Genomic DNA, 22,234 nt, shown 5'->3' with positions numbered 1-22,234 from the left:
GAAGTGGACATGCCTGGGTTTAAAGGGTGCTTTCGGTTGGCTGGTGCCTCCTCTTAAGGCACTCTCAGTTTTAATGTGGTTCAATAAACATGGATTCAGGGCCTACTGTGAGTCGCACACACAGGGACTGGACCCACATGAGAGCAGCCCCACGACTGAGGTAGTGTGGGCTCAGTGAGCTCATAGGCCAGAGTGCACACAGCAGCCTGGCACTTGTGCTAAGAGCCAGAGGCACCGAAAGCAGGTGAGAGTCACGGCCACACTATGACCAGAAGAGTCAAGATGCTTCTTCAGCCATGTGTGCTTGAATGTGATCAGCAAGGAGCTGCCTTGTGTGCCACAGACTCATGGCTGGAGGCAGGTAGGAGTGCTGGGCAGAGGGCTCAGTAGAGATAAAGACAATGTGGGGAAACTTGGCTTCAGAGACAGTGGGAAGAAGGCTGTGAAATCAAAATACCAGGTCAAAGAGCATTACCTGAGTGGAACATGCTAGAATAAAGTAACAGAGGAAAGAGACTAAAGGTCACTGGCATGAAGTCAGAGTCAGGACGTTGTGGTTCTGGGGGACTTTCATGCTTCTGTGTGTATTCAGGACGAGTCTCAGTGAATCATCTTCTAAGAATTCAAAGGCAGTTAAAGGGTGCCAAGGACCAGTCATCCTCCTCTCTGCCACTTTCTAGGGAGCGGAACACAGTAACAGAAGTGCCTCTGTGGGTGAGGGCGACATTCACCGCCACCCCACTCTTCCCACACATGGAAAGTGCCACTGTAAGGAGGGTCACAGAAGAAGTCTGCAGAGCCGAGCTGAGAGCGGTCCATCTCAACAGAGCTGAGGACAGTATCTACCGAGTTGCCCCAGGATGGACCTCAATGGTAACTAAAGAGCCCTGAAGAATACAGAGATCTCAGCATTCAAAAAGGCATTCAGGGCTTTGCAATAAGAAAACTTAAGTCTGTGCTTTATAGCTAACTTTAGTATTAAACTACACATGGTGGTGGATAAGGAGTTGACCCCTTGCATGTTTCAGTGTTTATGGCTTTGAAGGGCTTTAATCCAGCCATGATGGTGACAACCCAAACCAAATAGTGCCAGGCAATTTTCTCAACCCTAAACACCATCATCCCTCTCTCTCATCAAAGCCATTTGACTGGCAGGTGTTGTGGGCCCACCCTGGCCCTTACTACAACAGACAGGCATGTGGTATGAGACCCATGGCCTTCCTGCAGCCTGTCTATGGAGAGAGGTCCACCGCATACATGGGGGAGGGAGCTCTCCCCATGAGATGCAGAAGAGCTGTCACGTGGGTTAGCCCTGGCTGGCAAAGGAACCCTACTCTACTTGTGGAAAGCCATGAGAACACCCTCCAGATCTCTCTTCTTCATGGCCCCATTAGCTTCCTGGAGTTTGAGGTAAGATGATCACAAGTGCTTTTGTACGTTGAAAAGAAACTCTTAAGAGATGGAAGGCACAAATTAATGAGGGCTCAAAGCCTGCCTGAAGGAAGGGCTCACACAGCCAGCTGTATGTGACAAAGTGCTTCTTCACACGGGAGGTGCTCCCTTCAACCCAGGTAGTACCCACCCCTTTATCTAGCACTGACAGGATCTACATGTGAACTATCTCCATCACAGACATCCTTGTGTTGAGCACGTAATGGCACCCAGGAACTATTTCTTGACTCGTTACTCATGATACCAAAGAATCTAATGGAAGTAAGTGGGTGGTGGTGGTGGTAGTGGGACAGGAATCAAAGATTCATGCAGGAAGAAGTGAAAAAAATATTAGAAATAAACAACAAGACAACATGCAGCCCCCAAAGGAATGGTACTGTCAATCAGGAAAGGTCTAGTACGTACACTAAGAACAGTCAGTTTGGGTGAGGTGCAGAAAGGAGGTCCCTTGGCTTCACAACTGTCTTCATCATCTTTTTTTTTTTTTTTTTTTTAAGATTTATTTATTTATTATGTATACAGAGCTCTGCCTACAGGCAGAGAAGGACATCAGATCATATTATAGATGGTTGTGAGCCACCATGTGGTTGCTGGGAATTGAACTCATGACCTCTGGAAGAGCAGACAGTGCTCTTAACCACTGAGCCATCTTTCCAGCCCCTGTCTTCATCATCTTGGCCACCACAAAAAAAAAAAAAAAAAGTAAGGAGGCTAAACTCACCTCCTTACTACAGACACAAAGCAGGCCATTCTCCCAATATCTACTCCACGTTTATTGTCTATATGCAACCAGATCTTCCCTCTGCCGTGCTGCTCAGTGTACTTACAGAGAGCAATTGGCTCCTAGAGGAATCCTAACTACAGAATCCCTTCTCCAGTCAAACACTTGAAAGCAGGCGAACGTGTTAGTATCTGCTCTAAAACAAACAAGCAATACTTCCCTTTGCTACCCTTCTTAATGAAGCATCTTCCTTGACTTTCTCCAACATGGCTAAGCAACTCCCAATGTTCTATCTTAGGTGAGAAGAGGAGGAAAACAACGAAATATTTAAGAATCTTCCTCAGGAGAAAAACAGGTCTATCATGCACTCAGCAGGAAGTTGAGTCATAGGTCAGATTCCATCACCTCTCAGCCTTGGCTCTTCTCTCCACAAATAAAAGGTGGTTCAGCAAGCCTTTGGTTAGACCTGAGGAGACAGGGTGTTGATAACTCTACCTACCCTAGGGACCTCTTCTCCAGTGGACTGCTCTCACCTGACACCATGCAAGGTGCTGGTAGCCACATTCCTACCATGATCTCAGTGTTTGAGGCTTTATTCCTCACCTTGTAGAACTGTAGCCTGGCCTGGGATTCTCAGGTCCTTCCCAACCGCCTGGGTACAGGGATTCTTACTAAACCTGTCTCGAACCTGGTGGTCCTGCTTCAAATTGACATACTGATGTGTTGCAAAACCCTAACCAGATCAAACCATTGCTCTGTTGCTCTGTACCCAATTGGGGATGTCTGGGGCCACTGGATGCATGGTTCTCTTTCCTATGCAGCTTGGCCTGTCTCCCCAAAGCCTATGACACCCCACTGGAGACTGACCGTCTGTGACATCCAACTCTCATTCTATAGTAGACAGCCAGATGGAAACTTCACTTCTATTTTTCTGGCTCTGCTTTGGGGAAGGAAGCATCTATGGCACCAGCTGCTGGGAACGCTGGCCTCTGCCAGCTCTCTGCTAAGTCCTTCTCGGGAAACTGACTGCAACAGAACAGTTAACACTGCCAAGGTCTGCCCTGCCCCAGAGCAAGCCACATGCTAGGATGATGATGTCAGACGGCCAGAGGTTGTGTAAGACACTCAGAAATTCAAGTCCAGTTTAACAGAGGGACAATTGCACTGCTGTGTAGAAAGTCAAGATATGAGCACCTGAGAACCCTCATATCCTACTCTTAGAACCTGTGTGCCCTGGGTGATGGGGGACAGGGTAACCTCATTTGTGCCTAAAAAAAGGAGGGCCTCCCCTGCTGGAAGCAAGGACCTGTGATTATAGAACAAAGGCACAGAGGGGTACACATTATGCCGATTCTGAAGATGAAGGGGTCAACAAGTTCTAGAAGCTGAAAATGGTAAGGAAAATTGTCCCTAGTGCTGCCAGAGAAAAATGCAGCCCAGAGGACACCGTGGTATCCGCCGAGACTGGTAGCAGCTCTGGCCACAGATCTGTGTTATTTCCAGCCACCAAATCTACGGTCATTTCTCACGGAGATGAAAGGAAACCATACGAAGTGGATGGTAGTAGCTTCTCCCACCTGACTCTCCATGCTTGACTCGGGGCCTGATTCAAGAAAGCCAGAGAGCTTGAACTGAAGACACCAAGGGCCATCTCTGAGTACCCGTACAAACCCCAAACTGATGGTTCATATAAGGATATGCAGGAATCTCAGCATCACATGCAAGGACATGACAGTGCCTTCATAGGTCCCCTTATTACAGTCTAAGCATCCACAGCTCAGAGGCAGGAGAGTTTGCCTAGTGGGCACTATGCAAGGCTGCTACTTCGAGTTCAAAATAACAACCCAAATGTTAAGAGTTTCCTAGCTCAGTGAAGCTTACCTTTAACATGTAATACTATGCCCCGCCCCCATGCTGGGGTCTTTCTTTACAACATTATCTATGCCTCCCAGACTCTGCTTTTAAACTTTTTGAACTCAGTAAGAAACAGTATAAATCCCATAGACCAGCAAGATGGCCCAGCAGATGGATGTGTTTGCCTCCAAGGCTGGTACCTGAGTATAATCCCCATGCTCAACATGGTGAAAGGGGAGAACCAACTCCTGCAATGTGTCTTCAGACCTACACAGAAACACACACACACACACACACACACACATACACACACACACACACACACACGCGCGCGCGCGCACGTATTTTTAAAAACATATTAATCCTGACCAATAATTTTAAGATGGAAAAATGGGCTTCTTAAATATTCAGTAGTTATTTATCTTTAAAAGATAGCAGCATACCTTTTGAAAGATTCCCTTACAGCAGACAGTCTAAGAACACAAACACTAATACAGTACATCTCATAAAACAGGGCAGCAAGCAACATTTGTATGTATATGATAGTGCTATTCCAAAGCTTAATTTTCATGGGGTGCAATTTTAAGGAGAAACAGGGACATTCAAATGAAGCTCATAAGTGTGAGGTAATCAGAGGAAAGAATTCTTCTCCCTGCCTAGAAAGATAAATAGACCATATATAGCTGCTGGATTCAAGTGGACTTTGACTTATATGTTCAAAATATGCTCTTATCTACCATCAAGCTGTATGGGATATTCATGGCATTGAAAGACCCTAAAATAGGACCATTCAAGATGACAAACTGCTTTGATTATATGAATCTGAGGTCCACTCAAAAGATTAAATCACTGGGATTCAGTAGTTGGGGAGTCATCCAACTTGTAGGCAAATGTGACTCTGCAGAACATGAGTCCATCCCAGGCTATTATCGTAAAGACCTTTCTGCAGTTACAAGCCACAGAGACAGATGAACCTGGTCCTGTGGTGATTACGTTCAACCGCCTCCAAAATCAACAGACGTAAAGAACTGAAGACATGCTCACCTACCACACTTAATAAGTTCTTAGTGTAATAGAAAGACCTTGGATACCAGGTGTAAACAGGTTTGCATGAATGTAGTTTCCCGCACAGTAGGTGTGTAAGTTCCCAATGGCAGGAGACTAGATGCTGGAACAAGGGAAGAGTGGAGCTAAGAATGGGAGATGGAGCAGGGCAGCTAGCCTGGTGCGGAGGGTAAGAGCCAAGGCCACTAATGCCTGAGTGGCTTTCCCACTAGGACCACCTCTCCAAGGAAGAACCAGACTTGGGTATGACCTCACAGTGACTCCTCCCCTCCCGCTTGTGGACAGCCAATGAACTGGAAGGAAATGAGAAGAGCTGGCTCAGTATCTAGCAACAAGTCACAGTGCTGAAGTTTGAGAGGTCTTTTAAAAAAAATTATTGTAGTCACATACTAATTACTGAATACCTCTCCTCATAGACAGTCCCAACATCTCATCTGAGAACCTGTGGCCATGGCTTCCCAGTTACTATGGCTGTGTACCAAACTTCCCTAAACATAGCTGCTTAAAACAATGACAACTTTATTCTATTCATAAAGCTGCAACTTGGGCAGAACTCAGCAGGGATTTCCCCCCCTTCCCCCCTCCCCTGTCTGCTGCATTCAGTTTTCAGTAGAAACAGATAAAAGATGGGGTGGGGAGATTGGGGGTGAGAGACTCATCTAGTGGGTTAGGCAGAATTAGGATCACCCAACTCAGCTAGGGGCTCCCTCTTTATGTGGCCAATACTCTATATAATCTCAAAGCTCAGGAGGCTTCTAGGGAGCCAGACTTCTTAGATGGAAGCTCAGAGTTCCAGCAGAACCATATCCGAGAGAGAGAAAGGGGGGGGGGAGGAGAGAAAGAGAGAGAGAGGAGAAGAGAAGAGGAGAGAGAGGGAGGAGAAGAGAGAGAGAGGAGAGAGAGGGAGGAGAAGAGAGAGGAGAGAGAAGGAGGAGAAGAGAGAGAGAGGAGAGAGAGGGAGGAGAGAGAGAGATAGAGAGAGGAGAGAGAGAGGAGAAAGGGGGAAGAGAGAGGGGGAGAGAGGGGGAGGAGAGAGAGAGAGAGAGAGAGAGAGAGAGAGAGAGAGAGAGAGAGAGAGAGAGAGAAGAGAGAAGAGAGAGAGAATATGTGGGAGAACCAGGCAGAAGCTTTAATTGCACTTCCTAGCCCAGCCTTGGAAGTCACACAGCATCCTTTTAGCCATATGTCATTCTTCACTCAGGCAACCCAGATTCAAGAGGAGGGATTTGGATCCAGGCTAGCAAAGGAAGACTGTCAAGGAAATTGTGAAACCATTTGAAAGTCAATATATTGGAAGTTCTGAGACAGGAAGAATACATCCTAGAACCGCGGTTCTTAACCTTCCTAATGCTGGACCCTTTAATACAGTTCCCCACGTTGTGGTGACCCTGGCCATAAAACCATTTTGTTGCTACCTCACAACTATAATTTTGCCACTTTTATGAATATAATATGTAGGATATCTGATACACAGCCTCCAAAGGGGCGTGAAACCGACATGTTGAGAACCACTGGCCTAGAGACACTAAAGAAAAGATTGCTGGACACAATGGTGGGAGGTATAGGAGAGTGGGTAAAAAACGACAACAGTTCCAGGGGACAGTCCTGGGGTCCAGATGGTGGTTTCACCAAGAGCAGCAGATTCTGATGCAAAGGAAAGGCTTCGAGAGCTCTGGGTTTCCAGATCTCAGTAATGGCATCTTTGGGCTAGAGTGAGCAGGTGCCAAAGTAGAGGGAAAAAGACACCTGGAAGTCATATTTGATAAAAACAAAAACCAGATCCACCACCACAAGGATGCGAAGATGCTCAAGAAAGTGAGAAAGGCAAAGTGGGAGCAAGCAAAGTTCATGTGAGGGAAAGAGAGAACAGATGTAACCACTGACAGTGATAAGATGAGCATCCTAGGTGCCAAAGAAAGGGAAAATTCCAAAGAAGGGCAAGCCTTCTTAGAGCCTCATTCTAAGGGAGGAGAAAAGTGAAAACTGAGGAGGACAGGGACACCTCATCAAGGAAAGAGCCCAGGGCACACCTTCCAGGGACTTATTTCTACACCTGGCATAAGGAGAGGCAATTCCTTCTCAGGCAGCAGAACTCAGGCCTTTAATGGACTCTGGTGTTTTGTGTGAAAATAAACCATTGCTCTGAATTCTTAGTAAGTATGGGAAAACCACCACAGGACAGCCCACTCACATGGCTAAACGTCTGCCCCTGGGGTTTACACCGCCATCCTTCCACTGATAAGGCTATCTCAGGGCCAAGTGCACCAGGCCCACAGCGGTCAGCCACACCTTCCCCTATCAGCCACCCAGCACCCTTGCCACATTCCCATAGTGCTCAGCAGCAACACTTAAGTCCATGGACTCTGAAGCCATTGGTTTAAAAATAAAATCTAGTTCGAAGATACATGGAAATGATTAAGTATAAATTCCTGCTCTTAACTGAGCGTTTAGACATGCTTAAACTGTTCTTTTAAATATACATACCCCTATGGACTGAAGGAATGAAGCCATGGGCAAGGAAACACGCACAGAGGCTTGCCGCTGGGCATCCTGTCTTCCATTTTGGGTCCTTGGGGCACAGGAAGTGATTTTCCATCTCCGGCAGAGCATCAGGAAATGGGGGTGGGGGAGGGGTCTGTGGAACTTATAACAGCTGGATCCATCAGAACTCCTCTCTGGTTTTCAACCAAAGTCAGCCACAGGAGAAGACCCAATATGGTGGCAGGCAGTACAGAAGTGAAGTTGAAGACCAGAGAGGACATTCGAAAGCCAAAGTATCATAAGTCAGGGCCAAAACACATTATGGCTATTTTTAAAAGTAAAGAATTAGCATTAAAGTAAAAGGTGACGATTTGTAATAAAGCCGCTGGCTCATCATAAGAACATTTCTATACATCTTGATGATAATTATATGCTACTTTGATCAACTGACAGGATTTAGCCTTTTGGTAAGAATTTTTTCTTTATTATCAGTTAAAGCCATTGAATCCATGCTTCTCTCTCTCTCTCTCTCTCTCTCTCTCTCTCTCTCTCTCTCTCTCTCTCTCTGTCCTCTCTCTCTCTCTGATTCAAACCTAAGCATTTCAGTCTGGGCATTATAGGCATAGGCAGGACACTTTGGCATTCTGGCATAGTCTATCCTAAAGATCTCAGGCACTTCTAAGATTCAGAATCAAAGAAAGAAGAACTAAAAGGCCTGTGTGACAAATAATCAGAGCATGTTTACATAGATCGGCTGCTACAGCCTTAAATGTGAGTTACGTACATGTGAAACAATATGTCAAGGAACCTGAGAAATGCAAATTAGGTTAAAAATCTTCACAGGCTGAACAGTGGCAAAACACAAGCAGAGAGCCAACAATGCAAAGAAACCTAAATGCCACGAGGCCTGCCCTGGAGAGAAAGGACCAGCAGCTGCTTCTGCTCTTGCAAAGCAGGAGGAAGGGTGATAGTCTATCATGGACAGGAGTGAGGTGACACCAGCTAAATTTTTAACTGGCATCAGTGGCCACATGTGGATTGTCATATGGAGAAGAACTTCGAAGAGCCTTGACCTCAGAGGAAGTACGCAACACCAGTCAGTTCTTTCCTGCGGTCTTTACCCAACACCCAGCAAGGCTACAGCAATAGCTGGGCAAGGGCAGGTGAGCAAGGCTACAGCAATGGCTAGGCAAGGACAGGAGAGCAAGGCTACAGCAATGGCTGGGCAAGGACAGGAGAGCAAGGCTACAGCAATGGCTGGGCAAGGACAGGAGAGCAAGGCTACAGCAATGGCTGGGCAAGGACAGGAGAGCAAGGCTACAGCAATGGCTGGGCAAGGACAGGAGAGCAAGGCTACAGCAATGGCTGGGCAAGGACAAGAGAGCAAGGCTACAGCAATGGCTAGGCAAGGACAGGAGAGCAAGGCTACAGCAATGGCTGGGCTAGGGCAGGGAGTATAGGGACACCAGGGACCCATCTCAAATTAAAACATGAAAGGCTCTAGGCCTAAAATTGGAGTCTACTAGTCTCTGGTACTTAACCAGGCCATGGCTGTGGACCTCCCAAAGCTGGGCCGGGGCAACAAGCATATGAGACGGCCAGAGGCCCAGAAAGCTAGGGGCAAGATCTAAAGCCAAAACATAAGGCTGTCTTTGGGCTAAAAGGCTGAGAGAAATTTCCAATGGTTCTTTAAAGTGGGGCTAGGCTACAAAACATACAGAAACCCTTCGGCCAGGAGTCACGTCACTGCTTGGAGGAAAGCCTGATCTCAACCCTCAAGCCTTTAGAAGCCAGTGATAAAGAATCTAACTGAAGCTTCCCCCAAACCCACAACCATTTCAACGGAGCACGTTCTAATAGCAACATCCAAACTTCTGAGTGCATCAAAATCCCAAACTCTCTAGACTCCACGAGTCTACCTGTGGACACTGCACACCTGACTTCATGAGATGGGTCCAGGTGAAGTGTTAGCTCTCTAAAATGACTATCTTCAGGTTATGTGTATGCAAACATTTCAAGATTAGAGGCACAAATGAAATAGAACCCCTGGTCTGAAGCATTTTAGATAAAAGGTATTAAACTTGTACAAATTAGGCTGATTCAAGCCACACATGAAAGATATGAAAATTATGTAAATTACTGTAACCTATTTAATTCCTTTATGATTCAAAAAAAAAAAGTATGATGCACACAAAAGAGGAAGAAAGAGAACGCATAGGCAGGGAAGACAGAGCCAGCCTGGAGATGACTCGGACACTGGGGTCCCAGGACAAGTGTTTTCTTCAGCAGAACACTGTAGACCAAGACAGAATTAATGTAGGAATGTCCAAAATACTGAAAAGCAAGATATTAAAGTGGCTTAACATAGATGTAGTCAGTAAAGTTAAAGACAGATCAATTGGAATTATCCAAATTAAAACACAAAGAGGAAGGAAAAAGAAGAGCGTGGAATAAAGTGAGGCATATGGTACTATAGAAAAGGCCACGATGTATACGTAAGTAGCCTCACAGGGAAGAAATGGGGAGGACAAAACATATATATCTAAAGAAATAGCAAATGGAAAATTCTCAAATCAGACAAGAGCTATCAACTGACTGAGAACCCTAGCCAATTGCAAGCAGGATACATATAGAGCCACAGACTACAGCCATCAGCTGGAGATCTACTGCACTGCAGGATATACAAAAGGAAACAACTGTGTGTGTGTGTGTGTGTGTGTGTGTGTGTGTGTGTGTGTGTGTGTGTGTGTGTGTGTCTATGTATGGATCTTCTATCATCAGGACAGAAGATTATAGCAACTTAAATATGCAGCTTTTAAAATGAAGGCAGAAGACATATAAGACATATAAGAAACACATGGAAAGGGACAGTTTTGTTGGTTTGTCTGTTTTTGTTTTGTGATGGTAGTGGTTGTTTTGTGATGGTGGTGGTGGTGGTGAGGCAGAACTTCCCTCTCTATACAGACCAGACTGACAGACTGAACCGGAAGATTCCTTGGTTTTGAACTCACAGAGATCTACCTGCCTCTGACTCCCAAGGGCTAGGCTTAAGTCTATACCATACCCGGTCAAGGAAGGGTGTGTCTTTAAGCGAATGGAAATAATGCAGATGTATAGCTTGGACTACATAGGCTCTAAAGATGAAAGACAAGGATTGGTCCAGATTGTAAAGATAGTTATAGAGCCCACTGTAAATTCTGCATATGTACAAACATATCTTTATGTAAATATGTTTTTGCTTTAAAGCATTTTATTGTGCATTGATTTACATTTCTTTTAAATATTATAAATGGATGAAAAATAGCACTGGTGATTTTCTGCCATGCATGGATGTAAAATGTAGGACACTAAGAGCACCAAGGGTACAAAGATTAAGGAAATGATAATATTAAGTTTCATATGTTATTTTTTGAAGTATAGTACTGCTATTTGGAAGTGCACTATAATAGGTTAAAGGCCATACAGTAGTATCTTAAGCAATTACTAATAATAGCACAAAAGAAAACAGCCTAAGCCTTTAAAAAAAGATAAAACTGAATACTAAAAATATATAGCTAATGTAGAGCAAGGCTGAAGGTAGAAAACAAAAAACAAACTATAATGCCAGGAAAACAGAATGATGACACATGAGACAAATGACAGATTTTGCCCATGTTGGCTCCTGAAGCTGAAAACAACACCACAGTGACAAAAGAAGGTATCTTTTCGGTTAAGAATTACACTGCTGCTAAGTGCAGTGGCACATGCCTATAAGCCCAGCATCTGACAGCTGCTGTTTGAGGCCAACATGGGTTGTTGCATAGCAAGACCCTGTCTCAGAAAACGAAAGAAAAGCACCACGAGCTGATTACGTCCTGAAGCATCAGACATGAGGATGCATGATATCAACTTAATGTTCAGCTGTTTGGGAGGAAAATAAAACAGAGAGACTGAAGGAAAAGAGGAACAAAAAACACATCAACAAGTGACCGGACTGCCACGAGTCTACAGACTAAATAAATTATTCTTGTAACTCTTCCGGAAGCTTGAAATCATTTCAACTTTAAAAGTTGTGCCATGTGCACAAGTAAGCGTGTCCAACCTGGTGCTACCTTATATTAAAAATACACAAAGTCAATTACCATTTTAGGAAAAAAGACTACACGTTGCTTGATAGTATGCTGGTTAAAAAAAAAAAAAAAAAAAAAAAAAAAAAAAAAAAAAGCTTGGAGTTAGGCATGGTGGCCTTTAATCCCAGCACTTGGGGAGGCAGAGGTAGGAGAATTGCTATAAGTTCAAGGCCAGCCTGGTCTACAAAGAGAGTCCAGGGCAGCCAAGGCTACACAGAGAAACCCTGTCTTGAAAAATCAGAAGAGAGAGAGAGGAGAGACGAGAGAGAGAGAGAGAGAGAGAGAGGAAGAAGGAGGAGGAGAAGGAGAAGAGGAAGGGAGGGAGGGGAGGGGGAGGGAGGCTGGGCTAAGATTACAGTCTGGGCAGCAGAATCTGGCATGCCTGAGACCCACAAAAAGAAAGGTAGGTGGGGAAGAAGAGGTGTGGAGGTGTTGGGCAGGGTTGAAGAGACAGGAACCTAAGAATCCTACCCTTTGGGAATGTATCCATACAAAAGGCCAGGTCCTATAACCAGCCCCCTCCAGTTCCACGGCCTTGGGGAAGGCAGTTGGGACTGGGCCAAGGGATCCAGGACATGAGTAAACTAGAAACTGCAGGTCGTATCTCAGAAAGTAAGTGTTTTTACAGCAAGGAAACGGTTAGTGTTCAAGGTGACAGATGTGCTAGCCCTGATTTTAACAATAGATTTTAATCAATAGATTACACGAAAATCTTTAAATAGCTCTAAGTTTTGTGTGTCAGTGAAAACTTTTAATTAAAAACATAAAAAAAGTACTGGTATTGATATGGTTCTTGAGGTGGGTGACGGTTGAGGTTTCTTGGTTTTGTTTTTTGTTTCTTGTATTTTCCGTCAAAGCCCGTGCATGTATTTACCCATAATCTTCTCTCTGAATAAGTCCTCAGAAGAGAACTAGAGATGTAGAAAACCATCTATTTTGTAAGTACAATGAAAAACATTAAAAATGTAACAGTGAAATCCATTATTTTACATACTAACTAAAAAATGAAAACTTTTTTTTAAAATCTGTTTGAAGGGCTAGACTTACTGCTCTTCCAGAGGACTTGAGTTCAAGTCAAAGAACCCACAAGGGGCCTCAAATGCACTCCCCCAATGCTGTAAGTCCAGCTCCAGAGGGTCTGACATCTGCTTCTGACCTCTTGGGCACCTGCACTTAGGGGCACATCTCCCAAAAGAGACACCATGCATATATGTAAGTAAAACTTAAGTAAAAAAAAAAAAAATTCTGAACAAATCTGGGCCCAGGGGGACCTACAAAGACAGATGCACCAACCAAGGACCATGTATGGAGAGGACCTAGACCCCTGGCTTAGATGTGGTTGATAGGCAGCACAGTCTTTATGTGAGAGCCATAATATAGGGAGTAAGGGCTGCCTCTGACATGGGCCCCGTTGCCCACTCATTGATCCCTTCCCCCTAGCAGGGCAGCCATGTCAGCCCACAGAGGAAGAGGATGCAGGCAGTCCTGACAAGACTGGATAGGCTGAGATCAGATGGTAGGGGAGGAGGGATCCCTTTCTGAGAACTAAGTCAAGGGGCGAGGAGGAAAAAGGGAGGGAGGGAGAATGGAACCAGGAGGGAATGAGGGATGGGGTTACAACCGGGATATAAAGTGACTAAATTATTTTTTTTAATGTAATAAAAATAATCTTCTGAGAACTATATCAGAACTTGATGTGTAGCGGCACATGTCTTTAATCCCAGCACTTGGGAGGTAGGGGTAGGAGGACTTCCAGTTCCAAACCAGCCTATGCTACACTACAGAGTCATGATTCAAACTTAACGAAACATTTGAAATGGGATCACTATCTTAAATAAGAGCATTAAGATGGTTCCCGGGCCTTACCTGAGCAACCCACTTCCTAAACACGATTAATTTTAAGTGTCTATAAGAACACCTCTAGATTTGCCAACAAGCTCAGCTACAGGAGGAAAGCATACTTCCTTGAAATCCTTCATTTAAATTCTATTGCCAAGACATAATAACTCTGTCATGAATAAATCATGGACAAGATTATACTGCAGAAAAGAAAAAATCTCCAGGATATGCAGATATGGCCCATTAAATAATTAAGCATCATACTCTATTTTAGGAACCTACATGAATCTTTTTCTGTATAATACACAGTGTCACTTCCCACTAGCTCAGAAAGAAGGACATGGAACATAGGTACCGATGGCCAGAGAGATGGCATAGCCTTTAAGAGCATGCACTAATCTTGCAGAGGATCAAAGTTTGGTTCCCAGCACCCCCAACAGGCAGCTCATGACTGCCTATAGCTCAAGCTCCAGGGGGATCCAATGCTGTCAGCCTCCCCAGGCATCTGCACTCATGTTCACACACACACACACACACACACACACACACACACATACACACACATACACACACACGTTAAGATAAAAAATTTAAACAGAGATATGCAGTAACATCCTTGAGAACTTTATTTGATGTCTTTTTATGTCCCAAGTCAAGAACCTATAAAACATTAAATAATAATTCTAGATATTAGAAGTTACTCGATAAAACGCACATATTCTTGTGTACATATATGTCACATATATGACATATATGTAATATATAAATGTATAATAGATATCAGAGTGCTTTATTTGCCTAGAGTGTTCAGGGCAAAAATAAAGCAATACTATAGAAAGGTCTCAGTCAATGAAGATCCTAATTTTATAACTAGTTTTCTAAGTCACTAAGAGAACCTCTTCTGCTTCAATGAATGTGTTTGAAAAAAAAAATGCCACTTGATTCTGAATTCAGAAGCATCACATCAAATACAGCTGTTGAGCTAAAGGTGTCCTACAAAGCAGTATTAATTATAAGTCATATCAATTCATAAAATTTCCTAAAGTACAAAAACTAAAACACGGGAAAGTTTTTAAATAGTTATTCAACTTATGACTAGTTTATTAGGCACAGATCTACTGAGTGGGCCACAAACCTGGTACTGTCCTAGGATCCAAGGGACATAGCACTGACAGAACAAATAAGGCCCTCACGGAACACGTACTGGTTATGTACACAAATAAGTGGGCATTTGCCCTGTAAGCGATTAATGAAGATTTAAAAGATATTTATGATTCCCTGGGGAACCACAATGAGTCATAAATATCCTTGCCCATCACTGTGTGGATAGGGAACATTGTCTCATAAGGTCCTGAGGATTACTGCCACCATTTCTATCGACCCCCAGATATTTTGTATCCCACAGTATAAGCAGCATTGGGTCAGAAGAAGATATAACACATTGCAGATGTTTTCAGAGAATGATACAAAACTGGAGAAGATGCTCCCTTGGGGTCCTAAGGGCTATACCTCCACTATATAATGAGCTAGCCCATCCATGACAGAGGCATTACTGGAACTGACAATTATTTGCAGAAGACAGCCTCAGCAACATCTTGGATGCCAAATCTTCCCCAAAGGCTCATGTGCTAGATTTGGTCTCCAGAGCAGCATTGTTGGGAGGTGGTGGAACTGTCAGGAGGCCGGACCTAGGCAAGTCATTAAATAATTGGGGCATTCTCTCAGAAGGGATTATGGGTCTCTGTCTTCTTCTTCTTTTGCTTTTCAGCCATAGAGGAAGAGTTTTGTTCCACTTCATATTTCCCACCATTGTATCTAGACCCCCTACTTGAGTGCTAAAAGAAATAGGTCTACCAACACCACCACCATCACGACCCCTCCCCCCGACACCCTCAGCTCTGGGGTAGGCCTGTAAACCCAGTAGTCAAATAGGCCTCCTCTTTTCATGTGGATTGTCTTGGGCATTTTGAAATAGAAACAGAGAGCATACCAACACAGACTGGGAACCTTCTGTGCTACATGGGTAATACCTTACAAGATAATAAAGATCATTCCACCTGTAACAACATCAATATTATAGGAAATGACCATTTTGTTTACCAAGAGTGGCTCCAAGTACCATTGCCAAGGTAATCTTGACCCCAGATCTATTGACTCCCAAAGGCTCTTCATTTCTTTCAGAGGGGATTACCTAAATTAACAAGAAAAGAAATCAACAAGAGAAGGCAGAAGAGGAGAGGGAGAAAGGCATAGTAAAAGTAGAGAGAAAGAAAAATATATTTTTTGATTTGTCTGTGTGTGTGTGTGTACACGCATACCAACACATGCATTTTAGAAGACAGCCACTTGCAAACATCAGGTCTCTCCAACTATGTGGGTCACAGAGAGTAAACACAGGGTGTCAAGCTTGGCTGCAAGCACCTTCACCTGCTGAGCCATCTTCCTGGGCCCACACTGCTTTTTGGAAAAAAAAAAAAAAATCAATGGGCTTCTAACAGTGACAATTTTGAGAATGTTCCCAAATTCTCAAGCGTATCCAGACCCCAGCAATACCTTCAACCTGTCACAAGGAGACGTGGCCATGCCTGGGATCTAAACAGAGCTCTGCTCCACTTACATGAGAACCCTGAAACAAGACCCTCACTTTGAATCCCCATTCAAGTCCCTCTGTCTTTCTACCTCTGTGAGAAGTAACTATGAAATCCCAATAGCTCGACACGAAGATGTTTCTCTTTCATGTTTCTAACCAAGACAAACTAGGCTGCACATGCACATGTGTGCATAATTCATAGGGAAAGGTGTTGACAACATTCACTGTTTTTTTTTTTTTCAAATCGCGTTCCGTAGCTGTGAGGATGATGGTATTGCAGCCTCTGAAGGGCCCCTTAGTAGCTACAAGGAGCAGTGAGATGTCTCAACAGTGCTCCAGCCAGCATCCCTTCTCTCCCGTCTAAATGCCAGCTATGAAAGGCTGTCGTTTTTCACCCATGCTCCCTATATTCAGTAAAGACAAGCCAAAGGATAAGCAGCGCTGACCTGCTTGGAAAGCCTAAGTGTTACATCCAGTTGCTTCTTCATTGGTTTACAGTTCTAAGACTAAGATGAGAGCTACAGAAATGGAGCTGGAAGAAGGCTGTGGACTGGGACACTTCCTTGGGCGTCCCCGCAGGCCTCCAACTCCGCAGGGGTAAGGTCAAGGACAGTGCCTACACAGGCTCAGGGGACTTTTATAAAGGGACTGCACAATGCCACATGTTCTCAGTACTGGTAATGCTATCTTAACACCCTGGCTTATTAACCTACATGCTCTCTCTTCCTAAAGGCTCTCAGAGGATAGGCAGGGGCCCTCAGGATGTTTACACTAAACAATACAACCATGCAATCGACATTTGCAACACACCAATCGCCATCCTAAGAATATTTCCCCACTCAATATTAACATTTAAAGGCAGATGTTCTAAATCCCACTTTATACATTTTGGAACTGAGCTCTGCTGGCTGACTCTCATTTGCAGCCTGACATACCCTAGAGTCTGTTGCTGTGAAAAACAAAAACACTCTACCAGTGGTCCTCAACCTTCCTAATGCTGGGACCCCTTAATACAGCTCCTCATGTCGTGGTGACCCCTAACCATAACATTATTTTTGTTACTACTTCATAACTGTAATTTTGATACTGTTATGAATTATAATATAAATATCTGTGTTTTCCTGTGGTCTTTGATGGGCAAGTGTGGTCCACAGGTTGAGAACCACTGCAAAAGCACTTTAGGGAGGAAAAGTTTATTTCAGCTTACACTTCCAGGTGATAGTAAATCACTGAGGGAAAACAAGGCAGGAAGTAACGCAGGTATCACGGGGGGGGGGGGGGGGGGGGTAGGGAATGCTGCTCACTGGCTTGATTAGCTACCTCTGTTATGTAGCCCACACCTACTTCCTAGGTGCCATCCACAGTGGGCTGGGCCCTCCCATACTGGTCATTAGTCAAGATAATATTTCACAAGGCAAGGCCCCAGGCCAATGTGACCTGGGTAATGCCTCAGTGGAGGTTCCCTTTTGCTACGTGACCTCAGTGGTATCAATGTGATGACAAAAATGATGATCCTAACCAAAATAACATTTATTTTAAAAGGGGAACCAGTTATTGAGGGTCATGTTGCTGGAAAAAAGTCTAGGATATGCATTCCCAAAAGTTCTACTTCTAACCAGATTCTACCCTCTGCAGAAAACAGGATGGCGGACTTGAGGAGAACTGGATTCGTGCTCAACAGCCTTCCTGCTGCTACTGCTGTGATCTCTCTCTTCATCTCGCATGTGGAAATAGTCAGTTCGACGCCACAGTTCCCCAGGGGCTGAAGTTACCACCCACACCTGTTGCTGAGTTCTGGTAAGTTCATTGCTCTTGGCTCGACTTTCTCACCCATCTGTTCCAGGTGGGCAACAGGTGAATATGTGACAGGATTGCTGGGAGGCGGTAGGAGACGGGACCTCGTGACGGGAGGTAGGTCCAATGGGGGCCCATTTCCACGGCTTGCTGCTTCCTAGCTGCCATGAGGTAAGCAGCCTTCCTCAAGCACAGGGTCCTGCCAGCATGCTGTCCTTCCTTTCTGTAGGCATGAAAGCAATGGGCCAGACAAACGAAGGCTCTAACCCAGTGACCTAAAATACATCCTCCTTCCTTTAAATTATTATTTTCCAAGGGTATTTTTTTTAATCATAATGGCAGACCTAACATATCTGTTTACATGAGAAGCTACCAAGACATGAAACCAAACGATCAAGACAGGGAACCCCAGAATTATGTGTTCGATAAATAGAGGATGGCCAGAAGAAAGGGGGGGGGGACAGATAATATTGGCATTTCCTCTCGATCCTGTTTCCCATATGTATGGCTAACTGGTTTCTGAATCTCTGACCAATTAACTCAGTTAGAGTAACTTGATTTCATCCTGTCACTAGCAGTGATTAAAAACATCAACCAGTGTCAGCAGTGCCCAGGACGAAGCAATGGAGAACAATGGCAAAGTTACCAAACCATAGCAGTCCGAGGGTTGGAATAAACCTATGACTTTTCTCAACTGAAGGGTGTCACCAGGATTGGCCTCTTACTCTCTTGAAACTCCCAACTGCCATGTTGAAGCAACACTGATGGAGAACAAGCTTGCGCGCACATAAACACCCCGGCTCCCACGGAGCTGACGTAAAAATCATGCTGCAAACGAGATCTAATAAAACCCAGGTGCCGTGGTTACTCCTGCAATCATCAGCTAGCACAACACCGATGCAGCAAAGGATCTCAGTCGGCTGCAAGTGAGGGCTTTTGGGGAGCTCTTGGAAAAAAGACAGAGGGAGAGAGAGAGAGAGAGACCAAGAAATAAAAACAAACTGATCGTGATTTGGTAAGAAGCTATATTTGAACTGGAAAAGAAAAGATAGAGCATAGTCACTTGGTGGGGGGAGGTGGGGGGTCCCAAACCACACAAAGACTATTTGGATACACCTCAAAAGTGCTTTACTCACCACCCTCCATGCAACACACCCACACCTGAAGCTCTGTGACCAGAGAAGACTACCTACTTGTCTCCACTCTTAGAATCACTAAAAGGAGTTAAAATGCCAATACAAATCCCCTGGAAGCATTTTTTGACAATTGGAACTAAAGTCACTGCGAAGGAGATGGCTTCTGTTAAACATGTGGCTTCTTCACACCCACCTGGGTGTTGGTTCTGATGTCAAATGTCAGGGCGCTCTGTGCCCCTTCCTCCGGTGTCCACCAGGCCAGTCAGCAGGGACGTGAGGCTGGCTGGCTGGGAAGCCAAGGAAACTGGAGCTCCTTAGATTATGCTTCCTTCACATCCTCCACGAAGCTCATAGTTGCCCCCCACCCCCCACCAGGTCCCCAGTAGTTGCCACCAATTTAGTCTCAAACACCCACAACAGGTAACCTAAGAGACACCTCGGTAATCAGAATCAGAAATGGCGGGCAGGGGCTGTGAGGGACAAATACCCAAAAGCTGGGGGGGTCAAAAATCAGAGCCTGGTACTTGTTAAAGACAAAACTAAATAAACACGGTGGGTTTTAGATAAGCCTAGCCAGAAGACTCTGCTGCAAGGACCGGAAGCCACGTCATGCCTACAATATATGGAATATGAGCAATTCAAAAGAAAACCTTCCCACAAACATGCTCCTTTTCAGAAGTTTGCATAGAGACTGGCTGTAACTTTCATCGAGCATAAAATGAGGGACGGGCAAGAAGCTGCAAATGTGGAAAGGAACCAAAGCAATTGATACCGACTCGGAATACTGCTAAGCTCTTTACTAAGGACTATGAATAAACAAGACCTTTCTTCAGTGAGCAGAGGATCATTCGTTGCTATGGCCAAGTTGCTGTTCCTAAAGACTCACGTGTTTTTCCCCAGGATAAACTCTCTAAGTATTGTTTCTGGACTCAGAAGGAATCATGTAGCGTCCGTTTTCCATTCTAGGCCTCATATCTTTCACCTGTTCCCAAATGATCTGTTGTGGATATTTTCTGTGGAAACTTCTTTGAAAGAGGGTAGCACTCCACTCTTGGTAAGCAAAAGACTGTTTATCAGGGGTACAAGGAGAGTTTAAAATGAAATTACCCACACAGGACACTGTAGGTAATCTCACTTTCGACCTAAAATAACTAAGATTCCTAATCTGCAAACTGACAAGAAGATGCCCCGAACTTCCTTGTGTGTGTGTGTGTGTGTGTGTGTGTGTGTGTGTGTGTGGTGTGTGTGGGGGGCGCTAAGTCAAGTCTGTCCATCTCTATCTTAGAAATCCCCACACCACACCCCCAGAAGGCAACACCTGGGCTGAATTGCTATTTCCAAACTCAGAGGAGAGAGCCAACTGTCTGGTTCCCAACGCTCTGGAGCAGGTGACCTGGCATGCCTTAAACATGTTCCCACTCCTCTCTTCCTCGCTCCCAGGATCCCGCCCCAGCAAGGTGTTACTCCAGGGGGCTGAAAATCAAACAGCCCCTTAAAAGGAAAACAGGGGGAGCTGGCTGGCATTATATAACAATATACACCAGAAAACGAAAGTCGCCAAAGTATGGGCAGGGGAAGGCGAGGAGGAGCACGGCATCCATCTGGAAGCCACCACTTACTCGAAGGCGAAGAAGAGTCCACTAGTGACCAGGATGAGGATAAGCGTCAGATAGAAGACGCCGGTCTGCCGGGCCATCATGATCCTCCCGTTGCAAAAGAACTTATTTCTCCCTGGGAACACCTCCCATTTCCTCCGGGCCGCGATTTTCTTCTTCTTGTGGGGAGACTCCATGGGGGAGGAGCTGTGGGTGCTGATCTGACTGTACTCGCAGTCTTTCATGGGCCCGCCGCCGCCGGGAGGCATCCACGAGGGCAGCCGGCTGGGGGCGCACACCCCCAGAAGCCCCCCGGCCCCGCGGGTCCCGCCGAGCCACGGCCGCCGCCGGCCACCCGGCCGTCCCCCGAGTCGCGGCGCTGCGACCCCTAAACGGGCTCCGGGCTCGGCGACAACTTTGCCGAGGACACCCAGGTTAACCTCTTGGAGAGCCCAGCTGTCATAGCAGAATCCGCTTTCAGGAGGGACGATGGTGGTCCGCAGTCCGCGGCAGCGGTTCTCCGTGGCTTCCAGCCCGTGAGTCGGGGCTGCAGGACCCCGCGCGGCGCGGGGGACCGCTCAGCAGAACCCCAGACCGCGGTGCGCCTGGTTGTGCCACCCGCAAGCTCCCGGCTGCGCCTGGGCTCCGGCCCTCGGATCCCCGATCGCCGCGCCCAGAGAGGACACGAGGCAGTGGACTCCACGCCGGCTCCCTCCAGAGCCACTTCTGTGCCTCGGCCAGGTGGTTTCTACTCTTTCCCGGTGACGGATCCTCCCAGGAGAGAGCACTGCAAACTGGGCGGCAGCTCGCGGCACCGGCAACCCCTCCCAGGGGTGGGGACAGCCACGCGCGTTATTCTGTCAGGAGCTGCTCCATAAGAGCCGGGGCGCTGCCCGCGCTGCGACCTCGCGTCCACGAGCCCAGCAGCCGCGCTGATTCCAAGGCCCCTGCACGGGGCTCCCGGTCGACGGTGGTGGCGGTGGCTCCCCGGGCTTCCTCGGTTCCTTCTGTCCGGAGGAGCCAGCCCTAGCGCGATGAGGGCCGCCTGAGGGCCGCGGGGACACTGCCACAGACACTTGTTTGCAAGGCTCAGCCCCGGCGCGCGCGCGGCGCTTGGAGCAGGTCCGCCTCCTCGCGGGCGGGTGGGCGGTGACGCCCGCGCCTCACAACCCGGCTCCTCCTTCTGCTCCTCCTCCACGCCGGGCCACTACCTCCCCCGGGTTCCTACCCCAGTCCTCTTGGCCAGAGCGCAGGACTCCGGGACTGGAAGGGCCTGGCCCGCCCCGAGGAAGGTGCCTATCTCCCAGTGACATCCTTCGCCCCAGGAGGGTTCAGGTCGCCTCTGGGCTGAGGCGCCGGGCATTCCACGCGGACTTCGGTGCGCTACAGGCTTCTCCACCGGATTATTCCCAGCAGCAGCTGTTGCCTCTGGACACGTGCATCCTCGCGGCCACCCGAAAAACCAATCTCGCAACGACCAGGGACCTGAGTACCCTCGGCACAGAGAAATGACCTTCCTTGCCCTGCCCCTGGCTCGTCCTCTTCCTCCCCAGCGCTGCTCGTGGCTGAGACGCCGGGAAACTCAACTGATGCCCACA

At 46.4% G+C, this 22,234-nt stretch overlaps 1 protein-coding gene across 3 annotated transcripts in view; it reads right to left on the bottom strand.

Annotated features, from left to right (window-relative positions):
- Zdhhc14 (zinc finger DHHC-type palmitoyltransferase 14) overlaps positions 1-21,752 on the bottom strand; it is a 244,616-nt gene extending 222,864 nt beyond the window's left edge. For 2 of the 3 annotated variants that reach the window (XM_051164543.1, XM_051164545.1), the window contains exon 1: positions 20,661-21,752. In XM_051164543.1, the coding sequence (XP_051020500.1) occupies positions 20,661-20,905 (245 nt within the window). In that variant the 5' untranslated portion in view covers positions 20,906-21,752. The remainder of the gene's footprint in view (positions 1-20,660) is intronic. The other variant, XM_051164544.1, reaches the window with a different exon arrangement.
- Between the last annotated feature and the right edge of the window lie 482 nt (positions 21,753-22,234).

This window comes from Acomys russatus, chromosome 21, assembly GCF_903995435.1.
Source record: "Acomys russatus chromosome 21, mAcoRus1.1, whole genome shotgun sequence".
Lineage (NCBI taxonomy): Eukaryota > Metazoa > Chordata > Mammalia > Rodentia > Muridae > Acomys > Acomys russatus.
The sequence above is the reverse complement of the archived record's forward strand: the minus strand, read 5'-3'. Positions and strand labels throughout refer to the sequence as shown.